At 46.7% G+C, this 26,448-nt stretch overlaps 2 protein-coding genes across 4 annotated transcripts in view; one reads left to right on the forward strand and one right to left on the reverse strand.

Annotated features, from left to right (window-relative positions):
- Positions 1-26,448, forward strand: part of st6gal2a (ST6 beta-galactosamide alpha-2,6-sialyltranferase 2a) — a 27,287-nt gene continuing 839 nt past the window's right edge. The window contains exons 1-6 of one of the 3 annotated variants that reach the window (XM_079733649.1): positions 1-145; positions 11,859-11,926; positions 12,009-13,151; positions 18,217-18,314; positions 19,277-19,378; positions 20,971-21,145. In XM_079733649.1, the coding sequence (XP_079589775.1) occupies positions 12,101-13,151; positions 18,217-18,314; positions 19,277-19,378; positions 20,971-21,145 (1,426 nt within the window). In that variant the 5' untranslated portion in view covers positions 1-145; positions 11,859-11,926; positions 12,009-12,100. Of the gene's footprint in view, positions 146-7,513; positions 7,745-7,793; positions 7,921-11,858; positions 11,927-12,008; positions 13,152-18,216; positions 18,315-19,276; positions 19,379-20,970; positions 21,146-26,448 lie in introns of those variants that run through there. The other 2 variants (XM_079733650.1, XM_079733651.1) reach the window with 2 other exon arrangements.
- Positions 22,978-26,448, reverse strand: part of LOC307073709 (rhodopsin-like) — a gene marked incomplete at its 5' end in the record, with an annotated part of 16,125 nt that continues 12,654 nt past the window's right edge. The window contains one exon of the mRNA XM_079733652.1: positions 22,978-25,680. Coding sequence (XP_079589778.1) covers positions 25,462-25,680 — 219 coding nt within the window. The 3' untranslated portion in view covers positions 22,978-25,461. The remainder of the gene's footprint in view (positions 25,681-26,448) is intronic.

A 26,448-nucleotide genomic window follows, 5' to 3' on the forward strand; every position in this document is an offset into this window, starting at 1 on the left:
GGCGCTGAGCACTGTAACGGTGACTGTCTTGCACACAATTGCCAAACGAAAGCGTTTGTGGCGTGCACAATCGCCGTGCAACAAGGCGAACTGAACGAGAATTGGGTGCTAAACGCCATGCAATGAAGACGGACACGTCGTTGAGGTAAGGCTTTGTTCTCTTTCTGCAGGATTTTCCGGCCAGACGCTGCATCTCGCTTCAGAGCGCTTTGTGCCGACCGACAGTACCCCCGTACCGAAGACAGGACACGGGCAGCTAGAAGATGCGAATACATGCTGGCGTTGGCCTTTTGAACGATAACGTTTAGATAATATGCACAACTGACTAATTGTCTTGCTGTTTCAGATGCATTTACTATAACGGGATTCTTTTATTTATTTATTGCGTTCATCTCCGTAATGGAGTGTGCCAATTATCTTCTAAATTGCTTGCCCAATTCGGTCGCAAATTTCGCAGTGTCTTCTACGGTATCAACATTAAGCCACGGTTTATTAGGTATATTAGGGGTAAAGCCTCTCGTTCTCAAATCAAGCAATGCAACATATATCTATTTCGCATTATCAAAAATGCCATGCAATAGAAACGCTTTATAAAGCCTAGGGTACAAAATATGCATTTAAAGTGATTGTTATTGTCTTAACACAAAGACGGGTCTTCCTTTCGACTGTAGCTGTATGCATGCCAGGCAGAGTGCGTATTGTCCCCCTATTTCATTCAGTTGTTCAGAGCAAGTTCTCAGACACGAACCCCCACTGCCTACTTTAAAACCAGGGGGAAAGAGCTGAGTGGTTTTTAGGGGGGTGCCACTAGGGGAGCGGTAATGGCTCTTTATTATAAAGCTAATTTTGAGATAATCCACATGGTTCAAATGGTTTCTGAGATTGATCAATGCTGGAGCAAATGGCGATTTTCGTTCAGAATTTCTCAAAGTGGTGATCTAGGCAGGGTGGGTGGTTTCAAATTGAGTACACTTCTACAATCACACCTCTTTGTGGTAGCCTATATTTTACTCGCATAAACAATCACCAGTCTTGAATTCCAGCTTGCAGAGGTAAAGGCAAAAACTGCGTTATTATCATTTGAAATGATCATAATGCAATTTTTATTATCCGTTTTTGATTGAGAGAAGATTAATTTGACTTGCAAATCAGAAAACAAGTGTCTTGGGCTGTGACTTTGAACCACAGTATTGTTATAGTTGTAGTAGCAAACTCATACAACGTTTCGCTGTATAAACTTTATACACAAAGTGAAGCTATAGTTATGGACCTGTGTAATAGTAACAGGAACATTTAAGTCAAACACACACACACACACACACACACACACACACACACACACACACACACATATATACACACACACACACACACAACCCAAATAGCCAATTAACATCAAACTTAGGCTGGCACCGCCACGTCTCTAAAGCTGGACGTTTTATTGGCTGAGAGGTGGCAGCCAACTTCCTGGTTAAGAGCTTACAGGTGTGGTGATGGAGAGGAGAGTGGCTCTCTGTGTGCATGGGAGCGGCCTGTCTTTGGGTTGTCGTCTCCGGCCGTCGTCTACGCCTTGTACATCTCCACGTATTCCTTTCATTGCTGCACCCAACCACCTTTCATGTAATGATCCCATTTCCGGGCAGCTGCGCCTTTTTCGTACGTTCCCTATTTATCGGACTCGCAGCGTAATGCGGTTCTACAAAAATCCATAAAGGAGTGAGGGTGACCAGATGAACCGGCTGGCCTCACTCATTCAACACGCGGTGCGAGAGAGAGACAAAAGGTGCTGGGCTCAGGGGCCAGCCAGCTGTGGCCCCGGCTCCGGCCCCCAGGGGCCCGGTGGCGTGACATGGGCCCGGGCCCCTCCATGAGAAACACATGGCCATGTTTCAGCCGGGTCTGGAGGGCTGCTGGTGGTGGGGGTGGGGGGGGTGATCAGCTCGTGCGAGGCCGAGTGAGGGATGCGGCCGCTGGGTTGATTTATTGGGCTGTGCCCCTGGATCATCAAAGGTTTTATTTTCTTTGGTGTGTTGCTCTGTGAGGTGTTTGTTTTCCCAGGTGCACCGTGTGTCTCTGGTCGGGGGTCTAATCTTGGATCGGGTTGAGGTATCAGCGGCGTTCACACAAATAAGATCAGGGGGTTAAGTGCCCGGACAGCGGCCGGTCGACCGTAGGACATTCCCACGGTTAACTTTAACCAGGGTGAGATTGTTTTCCTTCCAAAAAACTCTGTATCTATATATCTTAAGGTGAATGTTGTGATTGTGCGTGTGTGTGTGTGAGTTTGTGTTCGAGTAGATCAATCCGGGCGTTTACAAGCCCTTCATCACAAGAGAAATGTGGTTGGGGCTTTAACCGAGGGCCATTAACAGCTATTAACACGTGCTAAAATGTACTCAGGAAATGAAAGAGAAGGAAACAGGAACAAATAAAAGGGACCCCTCTCTCGGGGGGGGGGGGGGGTAAATCATTCCTTTTGAAGAACCCCCCCTCCCTTACAGACGGCATCATCTCCATCAACCTTGTTCCATCATCGTCAAGGAGACACACACAGTGGTCACCGCCTGTGTCCTTCATCGCGGACTTCAGGGGCCAGTTTCTCTCAGTTGGTGGCCCTGGGGCCCGGGACGGGGGTAGGGGTTGGGGGGTAGGGTTGTGGGACAGGGCCTGCTGTATTTATGGAACCATGAGGGGAAGGTGCAGTAATGCGTTTCACTCCATAGGACCTTGCCGTCAGCGGCCTGAGTTGGACGGGGTGGTGGGAGGGAAGGGGAGGGGGGTTGCATACTGTCATTAAGGACCACTAACCGTGTGATTTACAGAGGAGTGTGTGCTTGGAAGGTCGGAGTGATTCAACAGTAGCCGGCTAAGAGCTTTCTAACTTTCCCCTCTCTCTCTCTCCCTGTCTCCCACCCTTGCTCTCCAAATGACTGTAGTTAGCTGTCTCAGTAGACACACTGCTATTAAAGTAGGAGCCCGGGCAATGTATTTTGCGCATTACACTTTTGATTACATTTCAAGTCTCACTTTTGTGTGTGTGTGTGTGTGTGTGTGTGTGTGTGTGTGTGTGTGTGTGTGTGTGTGTGTGTGTGTGTGTGTGTGTGTGCTGCGTTGGGGGGCTAATAACCAATACCCCCGCCCCCTCCTTCTGCAGCGGGAGCCTTGATTTAGATTTACACTACGTCTTGGGCATATCGTAATCCACAGTTATTGTCAGCCGTGCTTCTGAAGGATAAGCAAGATGGTGAATACCAGTGGCGTGTCAGCCGCTGACAATGATCTGGTGGTTCCTTATAAGTCTAGTAATTAGTGTGTGTGTGTGTGTGTGTCTGTGTGTGTGCCTTCGCTCTCCCAGGAAAGTAAAGTAGTGTTGGTCGACAGATAAATGGATGTTTCCTGCTGGCCTCTAATCTTCATTTCTGGGGATTGTTTGTTTCGCTTTTTATGCACGAGTATGAAAACATTATGCAACAGTATGCCAATAAACCATCTACCTTCCTAGAGATTTGGTTAGATCGCTTTGTATGATGAGCGAAGTATGCAAACGACATTTCCCTAATTACACATCCTATATTTATCTCCTCTCTCTCTCTCTCTCTCTCTTCCATAGACGTCTGGTCTGTTCTGGAAAACATGTCCGCTGCTCTCATAATGACAGGGCTCACGCACCCTTCACATGCTGCTCTGATGGTGGCACTGAAAGGCTCAATTGGTACTCTTAATGTTTTGCCCAGTTGTGTGTGTGTGTGTGTGTGCATGGATCTATGAGTGTGTTTGTGTGTACGTGTGTGCACGCAAAATTTAGTCTCAAATCAGCTTCAGTTCCAGGTGTTTGTGTGTGTATGTGTGCGCACATGGATCTATGAGTGTGTGTGTGTGTGTGTGTGTGTGTGTGTGTGTGTGTGTGTGTGTGTGTGTGTGTGTGTGCTAGGGCTGGGCGATCGATTGAATTTTGATCGCGATTTAGATTTTAGCGTAAACCGATCCAAAAAACGAATACAATCGAGTTTTCGTTTTTATTATTATTGTACTTTTTTTATTACATTTTTTATGGAAAGTGCAGCAGAACAGCTGAATACATATCTGCACATTATTTCAGATTTGAACATTTTATTTTTGACCATTTTGTGTATTTCTTTAAGGCGAAATTTCAAAGTTCTCAATTACGTAGTGTTTTTCGGGAGAAACGTGCTGAATAAATGCATCAGGTTTTCAATGTCAAAAACAATCGTGATTTCAATAATGACCAAAAAAACGATGCACACTAAATTTAGTCTCAAATCAGCTTGAATCTGTCTATCCAGGCACGCGCTGCTGTAGTGTAGCCAAAGGGCAGGCAGTCTGTCTATTTACTGGGATGCAGTGCGGTGCGTGTGAACAGTCCCTGGGAGCACGTGCACTCGTGTTGTGCGCCTGCCTACTCTGTGCCGTGCACGATGTGCGCCCTGCAGTGTTGGGCACGGCTGTCGCTGATGAAGGCGCTGGATCAGGGCGGAGAGTCGTGTCGAGCAGATGGAAGGCGACAGGAGCGCAGGTGTGTGTGTGTGTGTGTGTGTGTGTGTGTGTGTGTGTGTGTGTGTGTGTGTGTGTGTGTGTGTGTGTGTGTGTGTGTGTGTGTGTGTGTGTGTGTGTGTGTGTGACAGACAGACTTCCTCTCCCTGGCACCTCTTGGCTGAGAGATTTGGGTGTGTTCACCAACCTGGAACCAGCAGATTGATGAGATTTAGCTTGCCTCGCGGTCGGGGAAAGGTGGGAAATCAAACCCCAGCAGCAGAGGTGTGTGTGTGTGTGTGCGTGTGTGTGTGTGTGTGTGTGTGTGTGTGTGTGTGTGTGGATGACCACAAATGGTCTGATCCTGCCTGTGTTTAATTTGCCTGCAGGACTAAGGTTTTGACTAAATTAATTTGCTTTAGACTTGGTGTGTGTGTGTTTGTGTTCGCCAGTGTGCAAGAGAAGGAACAGAACACATCAGCCGGAGTTAGTTTTTTCAATATCCTAATATCAAAGAAAAAGAGTGAATCACAACAAACAGACAAACAGAAGAAGAACGAAGCAGCTACACACTCTGAATTCTCTGGAAAATGACCTGCTATATTCAGACATGGGCTGAATCAGACATTACACAGACTTTATTATTGGGGATATATCATTAGGGAGCTGGCAGTGTAAGGTCTGTTTAATGTCAGTTAAATCTGATTCAGACATTAGCATTTTCAGCTCCTCCAGGTAACTTGGATGTGGATACGTCCAGGGTTGCGGCTCATGAGTAGTAGTGGTCTTCAGCCCCATCACCAGCCCATGGTCGAGCCCAGATGGAAGTCTTTTGGTCTCTCTCTCTCTCTCTCTCTCTCTCACTCTCACTCTCACTCTCTCCCTCCCTCCCTCCCTCCCTCCCCAGAGTTTGTGTGATTTGCTGTCCCTGGTGGCTAAAGTGAGACCACGACAAACGTCTCTCTCTTGCTCGCTTTCTCACGCTGGCCTTCTTACGCTGGCTCTGTGACTCAAACTCCCCCAAAAAAACCTGTCTCTCTGTCCCTCCCTCTCTCTCTCGCTCTGACTCAAACCCAACAGAACAACAACACTGTGAACACTTTGTAACACTTTGTTTGATTTCAAATGTACTGTGAAAACAAGCACGCTCGGAAACTCTTTGAAAGCCAGCTTTTACAAGTGCAGCATGCGCTGGTACAACCCCCCCCCCCCCCCCCCCCCCCCCCCAACTATTAAAGTATACAAGTGTTTTAATTCTTAAAACACTTGTTTTATAATTCCCAAGCCCTATATTCCATTCTGCTCTCCCTCTCTGATGGCCATCTTTCATTAACCGCCCCTTAATGTCTGTCCCGTGCTACAATAAAGTGGAATATACGCTTGTTGGGACCGGGATAGCGTACATGTTCGTGCAGGCAGTCGAGGCTCCATCAGCGTGCTGCCGTCCTGTTTGATTGGCAGATGGTTAGATGGCTGGAAGGAGCCGTGGCAGGCCTGTCTGGCCTGTGGTGTGATCTCAGCTCCGCATGCTAGGTGTCAGCGGCGCGGGGACGGCTGGTAGTCGACTCACTTTCCCTCAGCGCCCCCCCCCCCCCCCCCCCCCCCCCCCCTCCAACCCCCCCCCATCTCGCCCACTCGCCCCCGCAGAGGTGCACCACGCATACACGTGCGTACATGTACACACGCTCGCCAAACATGCACACACGCTCACGCATACACGACGGTGCACCTGTTTACACACACGCACGCACGCACGCACACACACACACACACACACACACACACACACACACACACACACACACACACACACACACACACACACACACACACACACACACACACACACACACACACACACACGTTTAGTGGTGGTAGTTTCTGCACCAGCCAACATGTCCGCTCGTACCAGAGTGGGATGTAGGTCACTGCGATGTGGAAAAGGGAGACAGGCAGTGGGCAATGGAGGGGAATGTGGAGAAGGCTATGGTTACGACATTGTGCCTGAGCGCCTACCTGCACGGCAGCCTGCCAGCGGCAGCCCAGAGGAAGTGTTTAGCCCCTGGAAGCCGGGCCCCCGCTGGGATGACAATAAAGGTGATGCTGTTCCCCCCCATCTATCAAAGATGAATTACTGCTCCTGCTTCTCCTTCTCTATCGCCCTCGCTCTTCTGTCTCTCTCCCTCGCGCTCCGGCTCACTCTCTTCATCTCTCATTGCCGACCTTCTCGGTTGCTTTCTCTGCCTTCATTTGTCTTTAATGCAAGCACCACTCTAGCTTCTGTATGTTCCCCTTTTCGTTGCCCATTTCATCATTTCCGTTTATGCCTTTCATCCTGTTTTTGTCGGTTACTGAACCCACCCTGCATGTTTACATACGAGAAGGGCACCAACATAAACAACAGCATTTGCCCTTGCGTATTTGCATACAGAGATTTGTCACAGCATGTTGGTAAAGTTTCTTACGCCCCGTCCACACGGAGCCGAAACGGGCGAAAACGATCCGGTATGCGCGCATACCGCCTGCGCCCATACCGCCTGCACGCTGCATACAAACATTCAGTCAGGAGGAGATTCAACCTTTTAAATTGAGCAGAAATACTTTTTAATGTACAGTTAGTAATTCAATTTATCAATGGGGCTTTATTTAAAGCTACAAAAATAATACAAATAAAATAATTTTTAAAAAAATTCAACGCAACTCTGACGTCCCCCAGCTGGTGGGGGGGCTAAAGACGTCATCGTTTGCGTTTCACCCAGACCGATATGGTAACACACTGCGAGCACGGGGAACGAGGCAGTCCTACTCCACACCGGGTACATGTATATACTCTAGCCTCCCGTGACGTGTAAAGGCACGGCCCCTGCTATGCTCAACGTGTTCTCCATAACTGTTCCACGTCTCATCGCAGCACTGATCACAACACCGGGACTCGTGCTGTGTGAGGTCAGACGTGCTCGGTGTAACCGTAGACACCGACGTCTGATATGTCCGTGGCGGTAAGCACCCCATAGCCCCCTGAGACCCGCAACGGCGAGGAACTCTAGCCGGGGGTCCATTAAGTAAGAAGAGAGCAGGCCACGGTCTGTGTACCGTACGCCAGACTGTTTTCCTTGTCGGTAACTTTATCTTTGATCGGGATGATGGCGCCGAAACGACTTGCTTTTCCGTGTTCTTTCTGATGGAAATGTTTTTTTTTTGTTGCTGCCTCTTTTCTCTTGTTGTTTTGGATCTGTCACAACCTCTTGGCCTGGTAATGCTCACAAAGGACTCTTATTGGCTGTTATGGGCCGTATCTGTAGTAGTTTAACACTCTTCTGCGATGACTTGAAATGCAGCCGTAGATCATTGTCCTAATGCTGCTTCTGCCTTCGGGAATCTGTCTGGTAGAAAGAATATCCAGCTCTGCAAATTAATGTCTTATTGAAGGTCTGTTACATTTTCTTATTATTGTTTTGATACTACCATGGAACAGACTTGGTTCTATTTTGAGACGAATGTGCCACATTTCTTCTGTCGAAAGCTGCAGTGCTACAGATCTCTCTCTCTAGCATCTCGGGTTTTCCTCATCTAAATGCTTCATGCTGCAGATTTATCTTTAGTGTAAAATCTGCTCTAGTCCTTTGAGTCACACCAACCTCCCCTTGGGATTCACTTGAACATCATCTGAGGTGTCAAAGGAGCATGATTTATTTTGCAGATTAGAAACCCAGCACTTGGAAATAAAATGGAATTTCCGGTATTCATAGAATTGATAAGCTATGACCCTGTTGCACATTCGGCTTGTACGGTCGTGTTCCTCAGCTGAGTTAACATTGCTCACACGCTTCACACAAGGCATGTCAGTCTTCGTTAGTTTCGTCTCCTATTTGCATGCAAATCTTACGGCGTCAGGCCTACTGGTTCTTGATTTAATGTATAAACATTAACCATCAGGCCTTCTACGTTTACATATTTATTTATTTATTGATTCATTAAAAACACTGGCAAACCGCGGCAAACTGAATGCAAATACCAGCGCCCTCGGAAAACTCCGACTTCATGTATACTTCTGGTCTGTAGCAGCTGGCCTAGGTAAAGAGGATGACTTTGAACTCTTTCTTGTTCTTTCTTCTGATCTAGTGTTTCTGGCCTGAATAATGATCAGAAGATATTTCAAATAAAGAAGAAAATGGGAAGCATGGATAGGTTTATTGAATAATGCATACAAATTCAAGTTAACACTGATATTATTTAACAATGACACATTGGCTAAATATAATCATATTCATCAGTCAAAACCTTTTCGGGCCGTGGTTAGTTTGCCCTCACACTTTAATGTGACCCATGCACGGACGCTTTAATGCTTAATTAAAAGGTTGTCACCGCTCTGCGTTGTAGGCGCATTAAGGGTGACCGACCCATTTGAAGTGAAATGTTCTTGTCCCAGGAGTTTACGCTCAAAGTACATAGACAAGCCAGGCTGTAGCTGCAGCTCTGTACACTCACCTCTTCACCGTCCTGGCTCTGGGAATAATTAAGCTGAAGCTGGGACGAAGGGGACTTGATGTATGGTAGGAAGGGTACAGATTTAGATGGAGCACAACGACCTCCTACCTAACAGCCCCCCCCTGACACACCGGGCCGTCGGTGAGTCTGTAGCTCTAGTTTCCTCTGTGTGCCCTGCGCTGTTGGCACCAAGTCGGGTCCTTGGCTGCTGTTTAAGGCCGATTTCAACATGTTGAATCGGAGACAGAGGTTGTCGTGAGAGAAATAACTCGGATTGTCTGTTCGGCATCAGCAAATAAATGCCCTGGAATAAAACGGCAGCAAGCAAGGCAGCACACAAAAACGACCGTCTCATGTTTCCACTTCTGCTGACAAATCATCATTTTCACGCATTCTATGATTTGAAGTACACTTCACCTTCACCATTTAAATCCAGAGAATGTATTTTGATCGTGTGTCACGACAGATGCAAATAAAACATTTATTTATACAAATTTAGAATTCATGTATCAGACTTCTGTATCATACTTCTGCAAGGTGCACAAATAATTGCTTGCATTTCACATTTCCTTCGACTGTTGGATTATTGGTCCATTAGTCTAAGTAGAAACATCAGTGCTAAACACGTAGTCGACTACTTTTCTCAATTGTCTTTTACTTATAACCCAATAAATTTTAACCCAATTGCTGCCATCACGCTCTAAGATGTAAATACCTTTTCCTGGGGAAATCAAAGTACTTAGCTATAAATCATGTTATTGGCTAGAGAATAAGATTGTCTGGTAGTGTTAGCTACTACTGCACCTCTGCGGTTGCAGCTACCGCAATTTATCATGTTTTGCGCTCTCTCTCTCTCTCTCTCTCTCGTCGCAACACATAAATGCTACCTTTCAAGCTAGTTCTGCTCTTTCATTCGTTGACACCTAATTATCGTCCTGCAGGCAAGGGGCCTGTGAGCATTTAGCTAAGCTCCTCCTGTTCTCCCTTCTGAGAATCACCGCCTCTTGTCCTTTCTTGTTTATCTCCACCCCCTTTTCTTTCATCTTTATTTGTTTTTTTAACTCGATCCATTTTTTATGGGCGTCTACCGTTACTGGGAGACGTTTCTTTAACCTCTTGTTGTCCGGAGACAAGAGGTTTCTTACCTTTTCTCCCTATCTTTTCATTGTGTCCCTCTGTCCTTCTACCTATGCCTCCCTCCCTTATCTTTTATTGCTCTGGTTCTCACCAGCAATCTGTGCTAGCCATGTGCTTGTTTTACAGCAGTTAGTGAAGCACACTTCCGGATTGCTGCCAGGTGAAGCCAACCAACTGAGCAAAGACACATGCATGCACGCACGAACGCATACATGCACAAAGACACACATGCATGCACGCATGTGCACACAATCACACGCTAACAGACACATGCACTATGCAAAAGCACGCGCAGGCAGGCACACACACACACACACACACACACACACACACACACACACACACACACACACACACACACACACACAGTCTCCAGTAGAGCACGTAGGTTGTGTTCAGTGGCTCCTTGTTTTCTTTGTTTTTAGAGCTTCCCTCTGCAGCCATGTTCCCCCTCCAAGCGGTTAAATGACAATTTTCCACCAGGTCACCTTTTGACCCCCAGCAAGTGTTGCCCTGGGAAGGCATGTCCAAACTGCTACATCGGAGCATTATCCTGCATTCTCATGCATCAGTCTCTCGGGGTCGGGGTCCACCCCCCCCCAGTGCATGAACTGCGTCCTCCTTGTGTGGGCCAACGGTGGGTGGCCTGGAGGTCCTGCTATGCAGACCAGAGACGAAGACGCAGCCCACCGGGCCTTGACTCGGGGCCAGATGCTTGCCTCCGATGGCCAAGGGCCCTAATTAGGACAGGGGAGGAGGGGCGATCACCCAGGGGCCTGCCCCTCCTGCCCCGGTGTGGCTCACTCCGGAGCCCCCCTCCGACGCTAGCAGCCGGGGGGAACACATCATTACCCGCAACGCAGGAGACCTTAGCGCTCCGGTGTCAGCCAATTTAATGGCTCACTTGTTTATTCTCAGATTATTTTCTCTCTCCTCTCACTACACTATTAGGCTGAAAGGGGCCAGCGTGTCAGAATGAGATTGCTCGACTCTGTTGGAGCAATCTCGTGGTTGGCCGTACAGTTTGTTGGAGGCAAGGGAAAAATACACTTGCAATTCCTTTTTTTCTCCCTGCTAGATCAGCATTGCACGATTTGATAAAGTTATTGGACTTGATGAGTTCCCTTGCACAATTAACAATCATGTTGAATAAACACAAGGCACTGGGCGAGTCTGTACTTTGACCTGTAAATGGGTTTCAGGACACTGGGAATCCTATAATAGCAGGGTTGATGCATTTACAGTAACCACAATGAAACCGAACTCTGAACTAGGGCTGCTCGATTATGGGAAAAAGTCATTATCACGATTATTTTGGTCAATATTGAAATCATGATGTATGTCTCTCCCGGAAAACACTTTGTTACTGAGAACTTTGAAATTTAACCTTAAAAAAATACACAAATGGACAAAAAGAAAATGTTCCAATCTAAAATAATGCACAGATATGTGTCCAGCTGTTCTGCACTTTCTATAAAACATTTAATGAAAAAAATAATCATATAAAAATGGGATTATATTAGTTTATATATCAAAATCGTGATCAAAATTCAATTAATCGGCGAGCACTACTCTGAACTCTGACGTTCTGCACGAGAAAACAAACAAAATTTTAAAAAATGTGCAATGTTTCCAGGAAGCGAAAAGCAGAAGCATTGAATGATGGATTCTTTTGTTTGGATCATTTGTGTGCCAATCTCTCTAAATCTTTCTCCCCACTTCTGTTCCTGTTCCTCTTTTAGGGTCCTTTTGCATGCTGAACAGCCCATGGACGCTTACAAACAGTAGAAGTGTCTGTGCAGGCGTCCAGGTGAGAGCTGACCATCGACTGCCACATTATCATTTAAGACTGCAGGCCTGTTCTTTTGCCTAACTCCTCCCTCTGTCTGCAGGCCAGGCCTCCTAGCCCAGCGGAGCTGTCTCTGTGTGTGAGCAGCAGAGGTGGGCCAGCTCCCGGGGGTCTCTATGTGAGTCTGGCCTGGTGATGAGGTCCAACATGAAGCAGTGGTGGCAGCTGGTGCTGGTCCTGATGCTGGCGTGGGCCCTCCTCTTCCTGGCGTTCCTCTCCTACTTCCTGGACGGCCACGTCGACGAACCCATGGCCTCCGCCGGCTCCTCGCTCTCCGTGCACCCGGACACCCGTCGCCTGTCGTCCATCCAGGCCTCCCACCACCACCACCACCATCAGCAGCAGCAGCAGCAGCAGCAGCAGCAGGCGGTCACGGGTTCGAGACCCAACCCGACGGCCATGCGCGCCCTGGAGCCGGAGCCCCCTGCCGCCACCGCCACTGTCCCGCCGGCCCCGCGCTCCGGCCTGGAGGCGGACCAGAGCCCGACCGGCGGTCCCTACGCCGTGTACGCCAGCCAGGAGGCCAACCGGGGCGTGGACTACCTGGACCCCCAGAGCCTGGCCGCCTGGTCCTCCTTCGGCACGGAGAACGTGGGCTCCCAGTCCTACCCGGTCGCCCACAGCCGCGAGAGGGCGCCCGGCGGACCCCCGGAGAGCCGCGGGCGAGGCGTCGAGGAGGCGGAGGAGGTGGGGCAGGAGGTGGAGGAGGAGGAGCAAGAGCAGGAGCAGCAGCAGCAGCAGCAGGAGGAGGAGGAGGAGGCGGAGGACCGAAAGAGGAACAGGCCCGGTGGGGACTCCACAGACCCGGAGGAGTACTACTACCTCAAATTCGGCTCTGTGGTGCAGCGGTTGTGGCGGGGTCGCGTGAAGCCCGACATGCTGAGTCCGCGGCTGCAGCGCGCCATGAAGGACTACCTCAGCGCCAACAAGCACCACGTGGCCTTCAAGGGCAAGCGCAGGCTTGGCCAGAGCCCCCAGGAGCTGCTGTGCGAGCTGAAGGCGCAGGCCCGGCTCTTGACGCTGGACGGCTCGGAGCAGCCCTTCTCGTCGCTGGGCTGGGCCCGCCTGGTGCCTGAGCTCAGCCTGGAGCAGCTCTACCGACGGCTGGGCGGCAGCGGCTTCAAGACCTGCGCCGTGGTCACCTCGGCCGGGGCCATCCTGCACTCGGGGCTCGGCAAGGAGATCGGTGAGCGGAGACCGACGGGCGCTATGACCAAACACGTGTTATTATTTTTTTTAAAGATTGCAATACACAAAAGTTGCTATTTCAAGCTAGCTCCATGCTACGTTTTGAAAAAAAGAAACCAACTCTGCTGCTCGCCCCTCTCTCTCTCCCTGCGCTCTCTCCCAACCCCGCCCCTCCCCAACGAGCGAGGCTTGCTGATGAAACGTAACATGAGATTCCTCTACGCTGCTGCAGAATCTGTGCAATTAGCCTAGATCCCTCTAGCCTTGAAGTTACCGTCCACATTACAGAATGTGTTTAGAGCACATTTCAAGCTGAAAATAGCTGTACATGTCTTACCTTTAAGCTCAATCTTATATTCATCAGCATAACAAGACTAATATGTCATATTGAGCCAATGAGCGAATATTAACATCGGCCCATATATCAATATTCAATGCACACACATTGGGTTGTATCCATCCCAACGATTGATCGATTAATCGCATAAGCATACAGTGTGTCTCACTTTTCAGTGTGACATAACTTTTTGAGAGCAGCACAAGAACTTCCCTTCATGCTTGTCCACGATATGACGAAGACTGTCCATTAGCTATCTGATATCTATGATGTCACCTTATTGACTGCTTTAGAGTGGATGAGGTCATGCATAAGGTCATCAACTGATGAGAAGGCATTTGAGAGGGGGGCACATGAGCCAATGACATCATTCAGGATGACTTGTGTAGCTTAGCGATCATTTTAATCGTCAATTGAATAATTGAGTCTATGAAATATAAAAGTGTAGGGTCGTAAATGTGCTTGCTTTGGACGGCCAACTGCCAAGAAACCCTGTGTCCATTATTAATGGCTGAGTATTGGGAGAACTTCTAAAGCAATAACAAGCGATGAAATCTGATTTTATTGAAGAATCAAATAGAAGGATTCATTGATTCAACTCTTTCTTGTCTCACATTAAAGGGGGCTGTGTTTTTTTTGATTTCTGAAGGCCTTCAACTCTCACTGCGGTAAATGGACGGGCCACGTTTATGTTCACCCGCCGTACAAATATGAATAATGCAGACAATCCTCCCAGATAAAAATGCTTTAGGTGGTACCCCGTGACTTATCTTCCTCCACTGGAAGAAATGTGGCAGTGTTGGACCACACGACTTAGTTTACCTCCTAGCATAATATGCTAGGATATATTATATAACGGGTGGGGGGTAACATAGGCCTATCTGTTGTTCTTCAAAAGACGCTTGGCAGCTTCTGGGAGCAAGAGTGTGAACTCAGCGACAGATGGCCCACTAGAATAAAAAAAAAAAGTAAGCACCCCTTCCCTCCCTCCTCCTCCTATAACCCATCGTGCTGCCTAGCACGCATACAGCTTCATCCCAGGAATCTCTTTTGGAGAACCGTTTGCCCCCGAGCTAGCTCTACTCCTCACTTAAAGCCTCTGGGCACACGCGATAAGGTTACCCTCTTCCGTCGCTAATGCTAGACTAACACAGTGACGTGCTAAGTGCCCAGGCCTGGTGCCCAAGTGCCCGGTGGTGGGGGCTTTTCATATTAAATGGGGACACACTTGATGACCTCATTTTATTGCATCAATCACTTCCTGTTTGCGTGGGTGTATGGTGTGTGTATGACAAGCGCCACCAATTAGCCGCTTTGTGGGTCAGACACATAACGCGGGGGCCAGGCAACGCTTCCGCGGCGCTGAGAGGGAATGTGTGGGCGTGACTATGAAGCAAAACTGTCTGCCAGGCATGTTGGACAAAAGAGAACCTACTTGCGCACTTACAGTTTTGTGCGTGTTTTTGGAAGAGAGTGCACTCTAGGTCACCCTGGTGTGGTCTCCATCTGTCTCCGGTTGTTTATCAAAGGAGACTAATGTTCCCATACGACCGTTGAGTCTCGTTATGCTGGAGTGTTTGTTTTTGTCACCTTATCTTGTTGCTCCACACTACCTTTATTTTTGATTGGGTTTTTTCTGTATCATTTTTTCTGACTTTGGATGGGTCTTCAACACAGGGCCCAGAACGGATGGGATGTACGTTGAATTATTAGGGGGGATCGTCTCCTGCAAAGAAAGCTCATTAGGCATTCACTGAGGGCAATATTCAAATATTCAACACCTAGTCCTAAAGTAAAGAGCAAAGGCACATGTAGAAACACGCTGTCAAGAAAAAGGAGATTTCAAGATGACATGTCCCGACATCATTGCTCTTATCATTGCAAATACCACAAAACGAGAACAATGCATCAACAGATCCCATGTGACTAATGCGGCCAACATTTGACATCGGCGGTTCTGCAGAAAACGACAGCACAACAAAGTCAAACCATGTTCAATCTAAACTATTGTGTCTACAGAAATATGCACATGCAACTCTGTTCAACCAAGAAAGGCCTGGAGGAAAATCTGAGAAAGAGCATGGTTAAGATGATGCACAGAGCTAGATAGTAATTTATTCCTTGTGATACGTGGCATCTTGGTGCACACCCTGTGGTTTAGGACCATACATCCTATTGAAGGGCAGAAATGTTTCCATCATCATGATGCAAGAACTCCTGGGGAAAAGTTTTATTTTTATTTTTGGCTGATCTCATACTTGGCCGGATGGCATATTCCTAATGGGATAATTTGTGTGGGGATAAATGACTCACATTCATTCCCCGGATTAGTCTAAGGCGGGAAATCCTGCGATGATCCCCGACAGTCTGTCTGTACCCTTAAGTCTACAGCCCCCTATACCCAACTGTGTGTACCACAAACACAGTTGTGAAGGATGAGTTCATTACTGCTGGGAAGTATTGAGCCATCCAGCCCCTTCAGTTTCTAGTTTTGCCATGGTTGATTACTGCCCTCCTGTGGCCGTTGACAGAATAGCAACCATCCCAGATGAATAAAATAATAATAGCGCGCTTGTAACTACATACCAACATCTATATAGATATATGTGAACACCCTTTTTTTTATACATTATGTATAACTCATGCATTGAAATGTTATGTAATGTAATGTTTTGTTTGTAAAGAGCTAATCCTTGACTCCCTCCGTACCTTTCTTGGTAATTATTCATTAATTTCATGATTTGTTTATCCCTTTAAGGTGAGATTCAGGAGCTGTCAATCAGTGGTTGTTAGTTTCAATAGTGATGGCACAGAAGCAAGCAGTAACATCAATAACGAAATATATATATATGCACCTGCTACCCATATATATAATAGAAGGGTAGGCCAGTATGAACGACTCGGTAAAAAAAACCTGCCTTCCCCGGCAGGATCAAGATGTGTAGCAACAGCGGTCTACTGGCGTTCAATGGTTGTCATTGATCGCCAGTAGAGGTCGCTGTGACTCCATTGTCTGTCATCTATTATGGGCTGTTTCTACTGCAAATTAAGCTATTAATTTGCCGATCAAAATCCTTAGCTTTTTAAGGCATAATGTGTATTCGAATTGATTCCACGAATCGTCACATAATACCTACTCTAACTCCTATTTGTTATTCCATGGTCTGATCTTTTACTTTATACCTTACTCCTGTACACTTATTACATGTTCACCTTCCAAGAAGTAAGAGAGAGACTTTATGAAGCAGGGTTGCCTCTCTGTTAGGGGGGGGCGATATTGCAAAATTTAGTTTTGATCCAATACAAAGTAATACAGGACCAGAATCACCGATATTAAGAGAACTACTAATACTTTTTATTAATCAAAGCGGCATATATTTGCATTCTGGGCAGAGCAGGGTGTCTTGATTTATGAGCTGAATGCGTCATCAAAAAGCCACATCTGAAAACATTTTCATGACTTAATGATCGCTAAATGATTTCTGGTTTCTTCTCTGGCTTCCTGCCCATAACCGCCGATGATGGAACTCGATAGACAAAAAGGTACACGGTTTATGATAATTAGACAATGGAGCACAGTGCTCAAAGGTACAGTACAACCTATTCATAGCACATGCAATTGACATTAGCCTTGGATCGATCTTCGGTCTCACAAATACAGATGCGAGTGCTCCCCTATATGAATACTGTATAGAATTTCTCATGGTTACTTACTGCAAATACTTTCCTATCCCGTGGCTCCAGAGCGATTCCCCTTGCACTCTGGTGATCATATCTATTACATACAAACCCGGGGGGGTGGGGGGAGGGGGGTGGAGAATACGTTCACTTTCTCAAAATCCAGCCAGTGGACTTGTAGACCCCCATGCATTGGGGATACAATACAACATGTGGGGGCATAGAGTTGGAGGCGTGGGGGAGTCGGTGATCCTATGTGTGAATGTCATTCCCCTGGCGTCAACACTTTGACGGGGAGACGGTGAGGATAAGGGTGTGGTCCTAATACGTGCGGATCATCCATTCTTGTGTCAGCTCCCTCGGGTTCTTCCTCTTCCTCTTCCTCGCCGTGTCTACGTAGCGATCGCAATCGACCTGCAGCGTGGCAGGAGATTACATGTTTTTATTTCCTTTCTTTCTTTCCTTCTTTTCATTATCACGATGAGCATCAATCAAGTCACACTGTGGAAGAAGTGTGTCGGACAGTGTCAGGAGATCACACCCCCGCCTCCTTTTGTAAACCATAGGATTGACTACTGATATTTTGTACCATTGCATATGTAATGTATGATATATACTTTGAATTAATTACCTCATAGATTCTGCATAGAAATCAAGGACTAACGTAGAAGTTTGTATCAACATGCTCCCATTCTCAAAAACAAACTCACAGTTGTATGTATGAGATAATGTGTAGAATTGAGGAAGCTCAATGTTGAAGATATTGTATCAGAGGGGTCTGGGTGAGCACCCACCCCCCCTTTTTATTGTTGTTGTTGTCTGTCCCGTGAAAATTATTTTTTTATGAAAAACAACAACAATTACATGCTTCAAAGAACCGTACAAATGCAGTCACGCATTCTTCAAACACAAAGTCGTACTCGGTGTAGTTTTTCCATGTACGTTTATTACTCGTTGGTCATTGAGAAAAGATAACTTCGCCTGGCATCAAGACGTTGAGGTAACCTTCCAATCCTTTCCAACGCCCTGTTGTTTTTGCGACACACAGACAGCCACGACGCTGTGCTGCGCTTCAACGCGGCTCCGACGGAGGGCTTTGAGAAGGACGTGGGGAACAAGACCACCATTCGCATCATTAACTCGCAGGTGAGTTCCTAGCAAGGTTTGACATTGAGAACGAAGCAATGATGAAGAAGGTAACAGAATGTCTCTCCGCATTTGGATTGTGCTTTATACAGACTCACTGGCAAAAGGCAATTTTTGAGTCAGTGTTTCCAACATTGATGTTCAATAATGGAATGCGCCCTTTTGTTTAACAGGGATGGCTGACTTTGTTCAATATCTGCCTTCACTAGACAGCTACTGCTGGGTGTAGCGGGAAACTCCTTGACTTCACTCCAATCCACACATACTGGTTAAGCGTTTCCTCAGGGCTCCCAGGAAGGATTATTTAAATATGATTGGACTATACATGAAATTGTTGCAACGATAAATCGTTTCCAAATTAAACAAAACAAAACAACAAAGAATAACAGAACAATTTCAAAGCATATCGACACCGACAATTTCAAAGCATATCGACACACTTACTGTTGTCGATCAAGAAAAAACAATGTGAATGTTGTATTGATATGTTTTATATATGAAATATTGGAAGGAATATCCTCCTGATCTTCCCAAACGTTCTCTAACCGATATTTAAGGGAATTAGCAAAAAAAACAGAAATAAGTTAAATGGCTTAAGTTTTCATCCATTGGACCAATGGTTGGTGCAGTACGGAGTATACCAGTTAAGTATTTCTGTTGGGCCACAGGCCGCTTGAAGGTTTCAAAATAATTCCTTGACGAATAACAAAGAAACATGGCTACTCCTGTCTCTGACTTTCTGACTTTGAGTTCTGACTCAAAACATTTAACCGCAATAGTGGAAGATGAGCCATCACATAACAGTGTAATGAAGTAAACACAAATTGTCATTTGAAGACCTCGATAATGAAGAAATTGCAACTTAAAAGTTATTTTGTTGTGCTCGGGACAGGGTTGATTAAATATGATTGATTTATATATTGACTGTAAGATGTAACGTGTCACATTTTCTCTTTCTCTAGATCCTGGCCAATCCTAAGCATCAGTTCAAAAGCAGTTCTCTGTACAAGAATGTAACTCTGGTGGCATGGGACCCTGCACCTTACACCATCAACTTACGCAGGGTAGGACACACACACACACACACACACACACACACACACACACACACACACACACACACACACACACACACACACACACACACACAGATCAGCGCATTATGCAAATAATGCAATATATAGGATAATCTTTGGCTGCAGTGTGACCTAGTGGCAAAGTCAGATGCATTGATGCTACATGGGTCGCATCTTTGAAATTCTTGACAAGCGACACGGACGATGCCAAACCTACCCCCCCCCACACACACACACACGTACAAGACACTTCCTCTCCTCCCCTTCCTCTCCGGTACATTCTCACTTACTATTCACAGGTTTTCTCATTTTATTTTGTTTACTCCAGCTGTGCTGCCCTTGAACCAACCCGTGTGATTTCCCTCCGCTCCTCTCCCCTCCACCAGCACCGCGTCGTATGCCTCTAAAGTCTTAACATATACGTCTCGGGATGGATGTATTCTGACTCCTAGTCCCGGTTTTGTATCCTGTTATTCTTTTATTCTGACCAATTTCTCTTTAAACGCCGTCCACGTATAAAGTGCATCTCATTTTCTGGCCTTTGCATCCGTCGTCTGGAAGCGGAAAGCGTTCCCTGAATGTGTGTTCTGTGCATCCGCCCCTGACATTTCAGCCATCACAACTTTCACCCTTTTCTTTTTAAAAGCGGCACAGTTTCACCATGGGGTCGGTCGCTGTTATTGAATTGAAACAATTATTGTCTAGCTTTACAACGACCAAGATGACTGTTAATGTGTGTCAGAGCATTCTGCTGTAACCTAGATTTTGTATACACATAAATACATCATTGTATTACACCACCAAGTAGCTGCCATGAGGGATTTGCCAATAGGATTCAAAAGGTATGATACTACTGGAAAATATGGGATTTCTACTTATTGTTTTGATTAGTATTCATAACCCACCACCAACTAAATATAGATTACCTGTGGGTCAACGTTTCCTGTTGGCCGATTCATTTATGTCTGAGTTTTTACCTCACTTGTTCAGGTAGAAGAAGAAAAACATATTTGTAATGATTACGATCTTCCAATCACATTTCATGTTAAACTGTGACAGCAACGGCACGTTTATCATGGAAATAAACTGCCAATTTTTTTTTTTCAGTTTGGCTAACTTACGTTATATGTTGTATTTCCAAGTAGAACGGGTAATTACTATGTAGTGAAGCGCAAGAGGAACAAGATTTATATCCTAGAGGGTTTTACTGGAGTGTGCCAGGTTGAAAGGCTCGCCTTCCTCTCATCCGCCCCGCAAACTGCTACGAAATAGGTTACGCAGGCTCTTTACCATGGGTAGGAGGTACATGACATCCCATTAGTGACGCCGGATCCCTTTTCATCTCCAACCAGCTGTGATCACAACCAAAAGCCATTCAAACTCTCTTCAGGAAGCTAACTTTGATGTACAAACAACAACTAAGCATAAACCCGACGTTGTTCAACGTTAGTGAACCGGGTGAAGACTTTGCCTGGGGAGATTACCCTCAGTAGGATCAGCAAGGAGAAGTCTGTTCTCATTTCATGGTGACTTCGACAGATGTTTCCTGACACTCTCTCTCTCTCCCCCCGCCTCCTCAGTGGTACGCCAGCCCCGACTACAACCTCTTTGGGCCCTATGTGGAGCGCCGGAGGCAGCAGCCCCAGCAGCCCTTCTACGTCCTCCACCCCAGCTACGTGTGGAGACTGTGGGATGTGATCCAGGGCAACACGCAGGAGAGCATCCAGCCCAATCCGCCCTCGTCCGGCTTCATAGGTGAATACACTGATGACGTACATGCACGCACAGCAGACACGCACACACGCACGCACATATGTGCATGCACGGCCGACACGCACACACAGCGGACGCACGCACGCACGCACGCACGCACGCACGCACGCACGCACACACACACACACTCTACACTCTTACATGGGCGCTGGTCTCTTGTTAACACATCTCTGGCGTGCCTGCTGAAATGACCTCGAAGGTGTTATCTTCACCTCAGTTCAATCTTTGTTTACTGATCGAGAAGATGACTTCCTGTTTCTCTTTTCCTGCTGCTCAGCATGTTGTTTTTTAATAGCAGACGGGGAGCCCACTTCTGTTCCCAGCTGCTGTTTGTCACCTTCTGCTTCTGCTGTGTCTGTAGACGTGGTGAATGTCGGTGGTGACCCCATGCTATTTCACCAATCGAGTGTCAACAAACTCGTCTGGCATTACAAACACTGTTTTCAGTTTAACTGATTTGAGCTACGGAGCTCAAGCTGACGATGAGATGGCAAGGTTTGAGTAACGAATACATCAAGTCAGTTAGTGCCACAGGTAACACGCTGTGAAATTCAGTTAACTCTTCACAAGGTTTAAGCTTTGTTGATTGTGTTATCCACGCTGTACCACTGCTTACTGCGTGAGTACGGATACTATCTTAGAATGGTGTTCTGGAATTGTGAAGTCCAAACACGTGCCCTGCACGCATTTAAGACTGATCAACAGCAAAAAATACCCGTTGTTGTTCTTGTTTGTTGTTGAGTCGCCCTGCGGATACTTGACCCTCACGACAAAGCTCGGGGCGAATTAGCTTCTTTACCTGCTGACTCCATCTTCACAGTCGAAGTGCTCTTCATTATGCATCCTCCCTTGTTTGGGTCACGTATCTGTTGCCGTGGGGGTAACGCTGGCTAGAGGATGGGGAGGTGGCCTGGCCGCTGACGTTTAAGAAATAGTGTAGCACATGGCAGCTGGCGGATGAGGGAGATTATTTGCGTGTTCATTCTTGAATAGATCTGTGTATTGGAAACGAAGTCACTCTACAACATGTGCATTTCCATGGTGACCAGGACGGAGACTCATCGTGTGTATTTTTCCCGACTTATTCGCCTGCGAATATATCTGTGGAACAGATATATTCGCAGGCGAATAAGTCGGGAAAAATGCTTTTTTCCCGACTTGGTGCGATTCTAATGAATATCCAAACGGAAATCGCGCCATAGGGGTACAGTCCCATTAAGGACCATGACTTGTAATTATATTCTTGACATGCGAAACTCACACTATGAACAATAACGTTCAATGTAAAATAACCTTCACCTGCAAGCTATGACCTATAGGTATAGCTTGCACACTTTGTATAAATAACTAAACCCAATGTATAAATCTATCCAAGAACCTCATCCCTTTACACCTGGCTGCCTGGTGCGGTTGTAGATGATCACATCACTTGAGAACACAATGTCACTTTAAGCCCATCCCAGCTCTCCGGTGCTCCCTGCTTACCTCATATCGACCCAATCCCGCCCGTTGACGAATAAGCCCGGACGCACGCACGCGGCTAGTCTGACAGCCCTGGGTTATGCAAGTGCTAGGATCGAGGGTGGGGGTGGTGGTACTTCCAAGCATACGTCAGTCGATACAGGCAGTCGTAGTGTGTTTACACACACACCGGTCGGTGCGTAGTAGTGGGGGGGGGGGGGGGGGGGGGGTAGAGAAGGCCTACTCGGCTGTGATGAGATTCCTCATCCCCAGGGCTCCAGTGTGTTCCTAGGCCACTAGATTAGTCCGCAGGCTAATGACGCGTTCCAGGAGGAGGAGGGCATCCATCGGGCCGCGCTGCGACCGGCAGGGACGGGGTGGATGAATGGGGAGCCACCATGTTCCGTCCAGCGTGACGGCAGCATTGCGGCACATCAAGCTTCAGTGATCAACAGTCACTTGAGAAGAAGGGGAGCCATTTGCATGTGCACACACGTACACATGCAAGCACACACCAACCAGCAATATGAGGCCAAGCTGAAGTCTTCACTTTCATTTGGTTTGGTCAGTTCCATAACTGAAAGGTGCGTAACCCTTTTATGAAAAGTCAAGTCAATTATGAAAAGTAGTTTTCAGCGGTCATGTTGGTCCACTACATTTTGTGGCACTGCACGTCTGTAAGTGTGTGGGCGTTTTAGCTCTACACATGCTAAAACACTACAGCCTCAGGAAATACATTCTCCCAAAAATATGTTTACTTAGTTTCTTCGATTGAGCTCCACTAAACTTAAGGTAATCATTAGGTTCAGTAACATAAATGAAAAATAGTCCCCACTGGGCATTGCAGTTATCATACATATAAATGAACACATTCACGATCTAACATAAATAACATAATTAACAATACGGCAATACGACAGAATATTTCACCATGCACATATATACATATACATCAATACAATATCACTTGTACATTCTTCAAAAGTTCATTTTTCAACAGCAGACTAGTATCTTCTGAGAAGGAGAGAAAATAGGGCCGGCCATACACACTTCATACATACTACCTCGGCAAGCATAGGGAAGTAGCAATTGTATATTGCGAGCTAAGCAAATGTGCACTGCATTATGAATGTGCATTATGAATGTGTGAATGGACATTCGGGAGGTTCAATTTTTTCCCTTGCTCACACAGCAGGTTTTTATCTTCCGTGGGGGGGTGCTTCTTTCTGTCATATTAATGAGATATGCTTCCTATATCCCAGCCCAAAGCCTTCCTACCTTGGCACCTATATCTCAGTATTGAGTGTGGTTGCAAAGCAAGCCAGACTATTGTTTTTATGTGTCTTTTATTGCTTTAATTGTATTATTCTTACGCCTACAGTTGTTGAGGGATAAACACCAAAACAATGCCAATAAATACCGGGCATATATCAGTGCAGTGTGCGTCTATTTTTTAAGTGTAAACATTGTATACTTATTTTTATTTATTATGGAAAGGGAATGGGGCAAAAACTCTAAATCCAACCACTCCTCACGCATACATTTCGAAATTGTCACGTTTGACTATAGAGGGCACTGTAATTAGTGGTAGAACCTAAACTACCACGCCCCCAATCCCGTTTGACAAAGAATTCACACACGCAGAGTTCATGTTGGTCCACTACAGTTTGTTGCACTGCATGTGTGTAAGTGTGTGGGCGTAATGATGCTACATACGCTACAACAATGCATCCTCCGGAAATTCAGATTCCCAAAAATATATTTATTTTCTTTCTCATGATTCAGCTCAATTCAACTTAGGTTAATCATTAGGTTCATTAACATAAATGAAACATAGTCCCCGACTGGGCATTGCAGTTATCATACATTTAAATAAATACACTACCAAGTTCACATAAATAACATTATTAACAATACTGCAAACATATTGACAGGTGAGAAAATTTCAGGCACCATGCACATACATTTACAATAATACAATAGGTTTACTTGTACACTTTGCACAATTTCCAAAGTTTCATTTTTCACCAGTAGACCATAACATGGCCAGAGTAAACATTGGCAACAATACAGACTACATACACGCAACGTCGGCAAGCATAGTGAAGTGGCCAGCGAGCACCTAAACATTTTGTACATTTGTACATCTGGGAGTTGTCACATTTGACCACATTGGGCGTAACCCCCCCCCGTGTGTGTGTGTGTGTGTGTGTTTGTATGTGTGTGTGTATGTATGTCCAACGCATATCTCTGTTTATCTGATCTACTTCCCATTTGGCATTGCAGTGTAGACTTATTTGGACACACAACATGTTCAAAATTTATAAGTTCTGAGCAGGCACATCCTGAATGTTCAATGCTGAGGTCCCAGGTGACCGAGGGACTTAGAACCTAGCATGTTTGCCAATAAGCCTTGCTAGCATTAGCATGTTAGCAGGCTCCCGTAAAATTGTTGGCTTGACCAACTACGCTCCTTTTCTTCAGAAGATACCCACATCAGCATAGCTAGTTCTAAATGTACTTCTAAATTATACAATATCTATGGTGTGTTATACCTTAAATATGTGCATTTCCTAATTGATCTAAGCTTCACACCTCTAATCTCATACCCAAACCTAACAACATTGTTAAACATGCGTTTAAGCAACACATAACACGATAAACCAAAACATAGCTCCACAGATCAAACCCCAGAACACTGCTATCCCTTCACCCACTGCACCAACTCCGCCCCGGTGCTCAAAGCACTGCATGTAGACCCTGCGTGCCACGCCCTTGCACCCTTCCGGGTAAAGAGCCTCGCCCTCCGGGGGACTCGCGGCCCCCGTCCCCACCGGTCATGAGGTGATCACCGACGGGCTGAAGCGCTCCGTGGTGGGCAGGCTGGTGCACGCCTTGAGGGTCCTCGAGGTGGACTGGTCGGTGCAGGCCACGGTGTTGCTGTACACCCGGCGGTTGAGCTGGATGATGGTGGTCCTGGACGGCAGGGAGGACACCCCACTCTGTGCCCCTGCCCGGCCTTTGCAGTGGAACAAGATCAGGAAGCACCGGTAGAACTGTGATGAGGTGGTGGGGGAGGGGGGGGTTACAAAAAGAGAGAAGCGAAATGACTCCACATGTATAATGCACAACGCTTGACGTAGATATGCGAGACCACCCTGGTGACCCGACGCCCATCCCAGAGGTTGAAGAAGAACGTGCCGCCCGACTGGGAGTTGAAATTACCCTTTGCCATCACCCTCCAGTGGAGAGCTAAATCACTCGGATCTCTTTGAAGACCCTCAGGCAGAAGAACTCTTCCCTCCCCAAGGGCTTGACAGAGTCTTCAACGGCAGGAAGCGCAGTTCGGAGTAGGAAATAGTCCACTTAATGGACCTGACCTCTGTGTGCTCTGGGTCGTTTTCCATCTCTGCTTGTATCCTCAAAGGCCAGTGCACATGTTGGACAAACCGTGACAACTGTCCATTAACCCGGCGCGACCCCAAACTCCTGCTGTATTTTAAAGATACACACTGGGAGTTGATGGGAGGGAGGCTGGAGGGGTCGGTGGGGGGGGGCAACCGCAAGGTTAGTTGTTTGGGCGTGGGAAGGTTTGATTGCAAAATGTGAACGGACGGCTTCAGAGACGTAACTGGCATGAGAAAGAAGCTGGATGATTAAACACAGCGATGCACGTTGAGCTACAAGAGGCAGGTTGTAGCCCGGCCCAGAGGCCGCAGGAGACGATGTCGGGAGTTAAGCGGAGGGGACATGTGGAGTTCATGTGAGTTATCAGGCATGAACCGTCGTCATAGTAACAGCGATCTTCCCAAGACACTGCCAGG

The sequence above is a fragment of the Pollachius pollachius genome (assembly GCF_949987615.1).
Source record: "Pollachius pollachius genome assembly, chromosome: 3".
Classification (NCBI taxonomy): domain Eukaryota; kingdom Metazoa; phylum Chordata; class Actinopteri; order Gadiformes; family Gadidae; genus Pollachius; species Pollachius pollachius.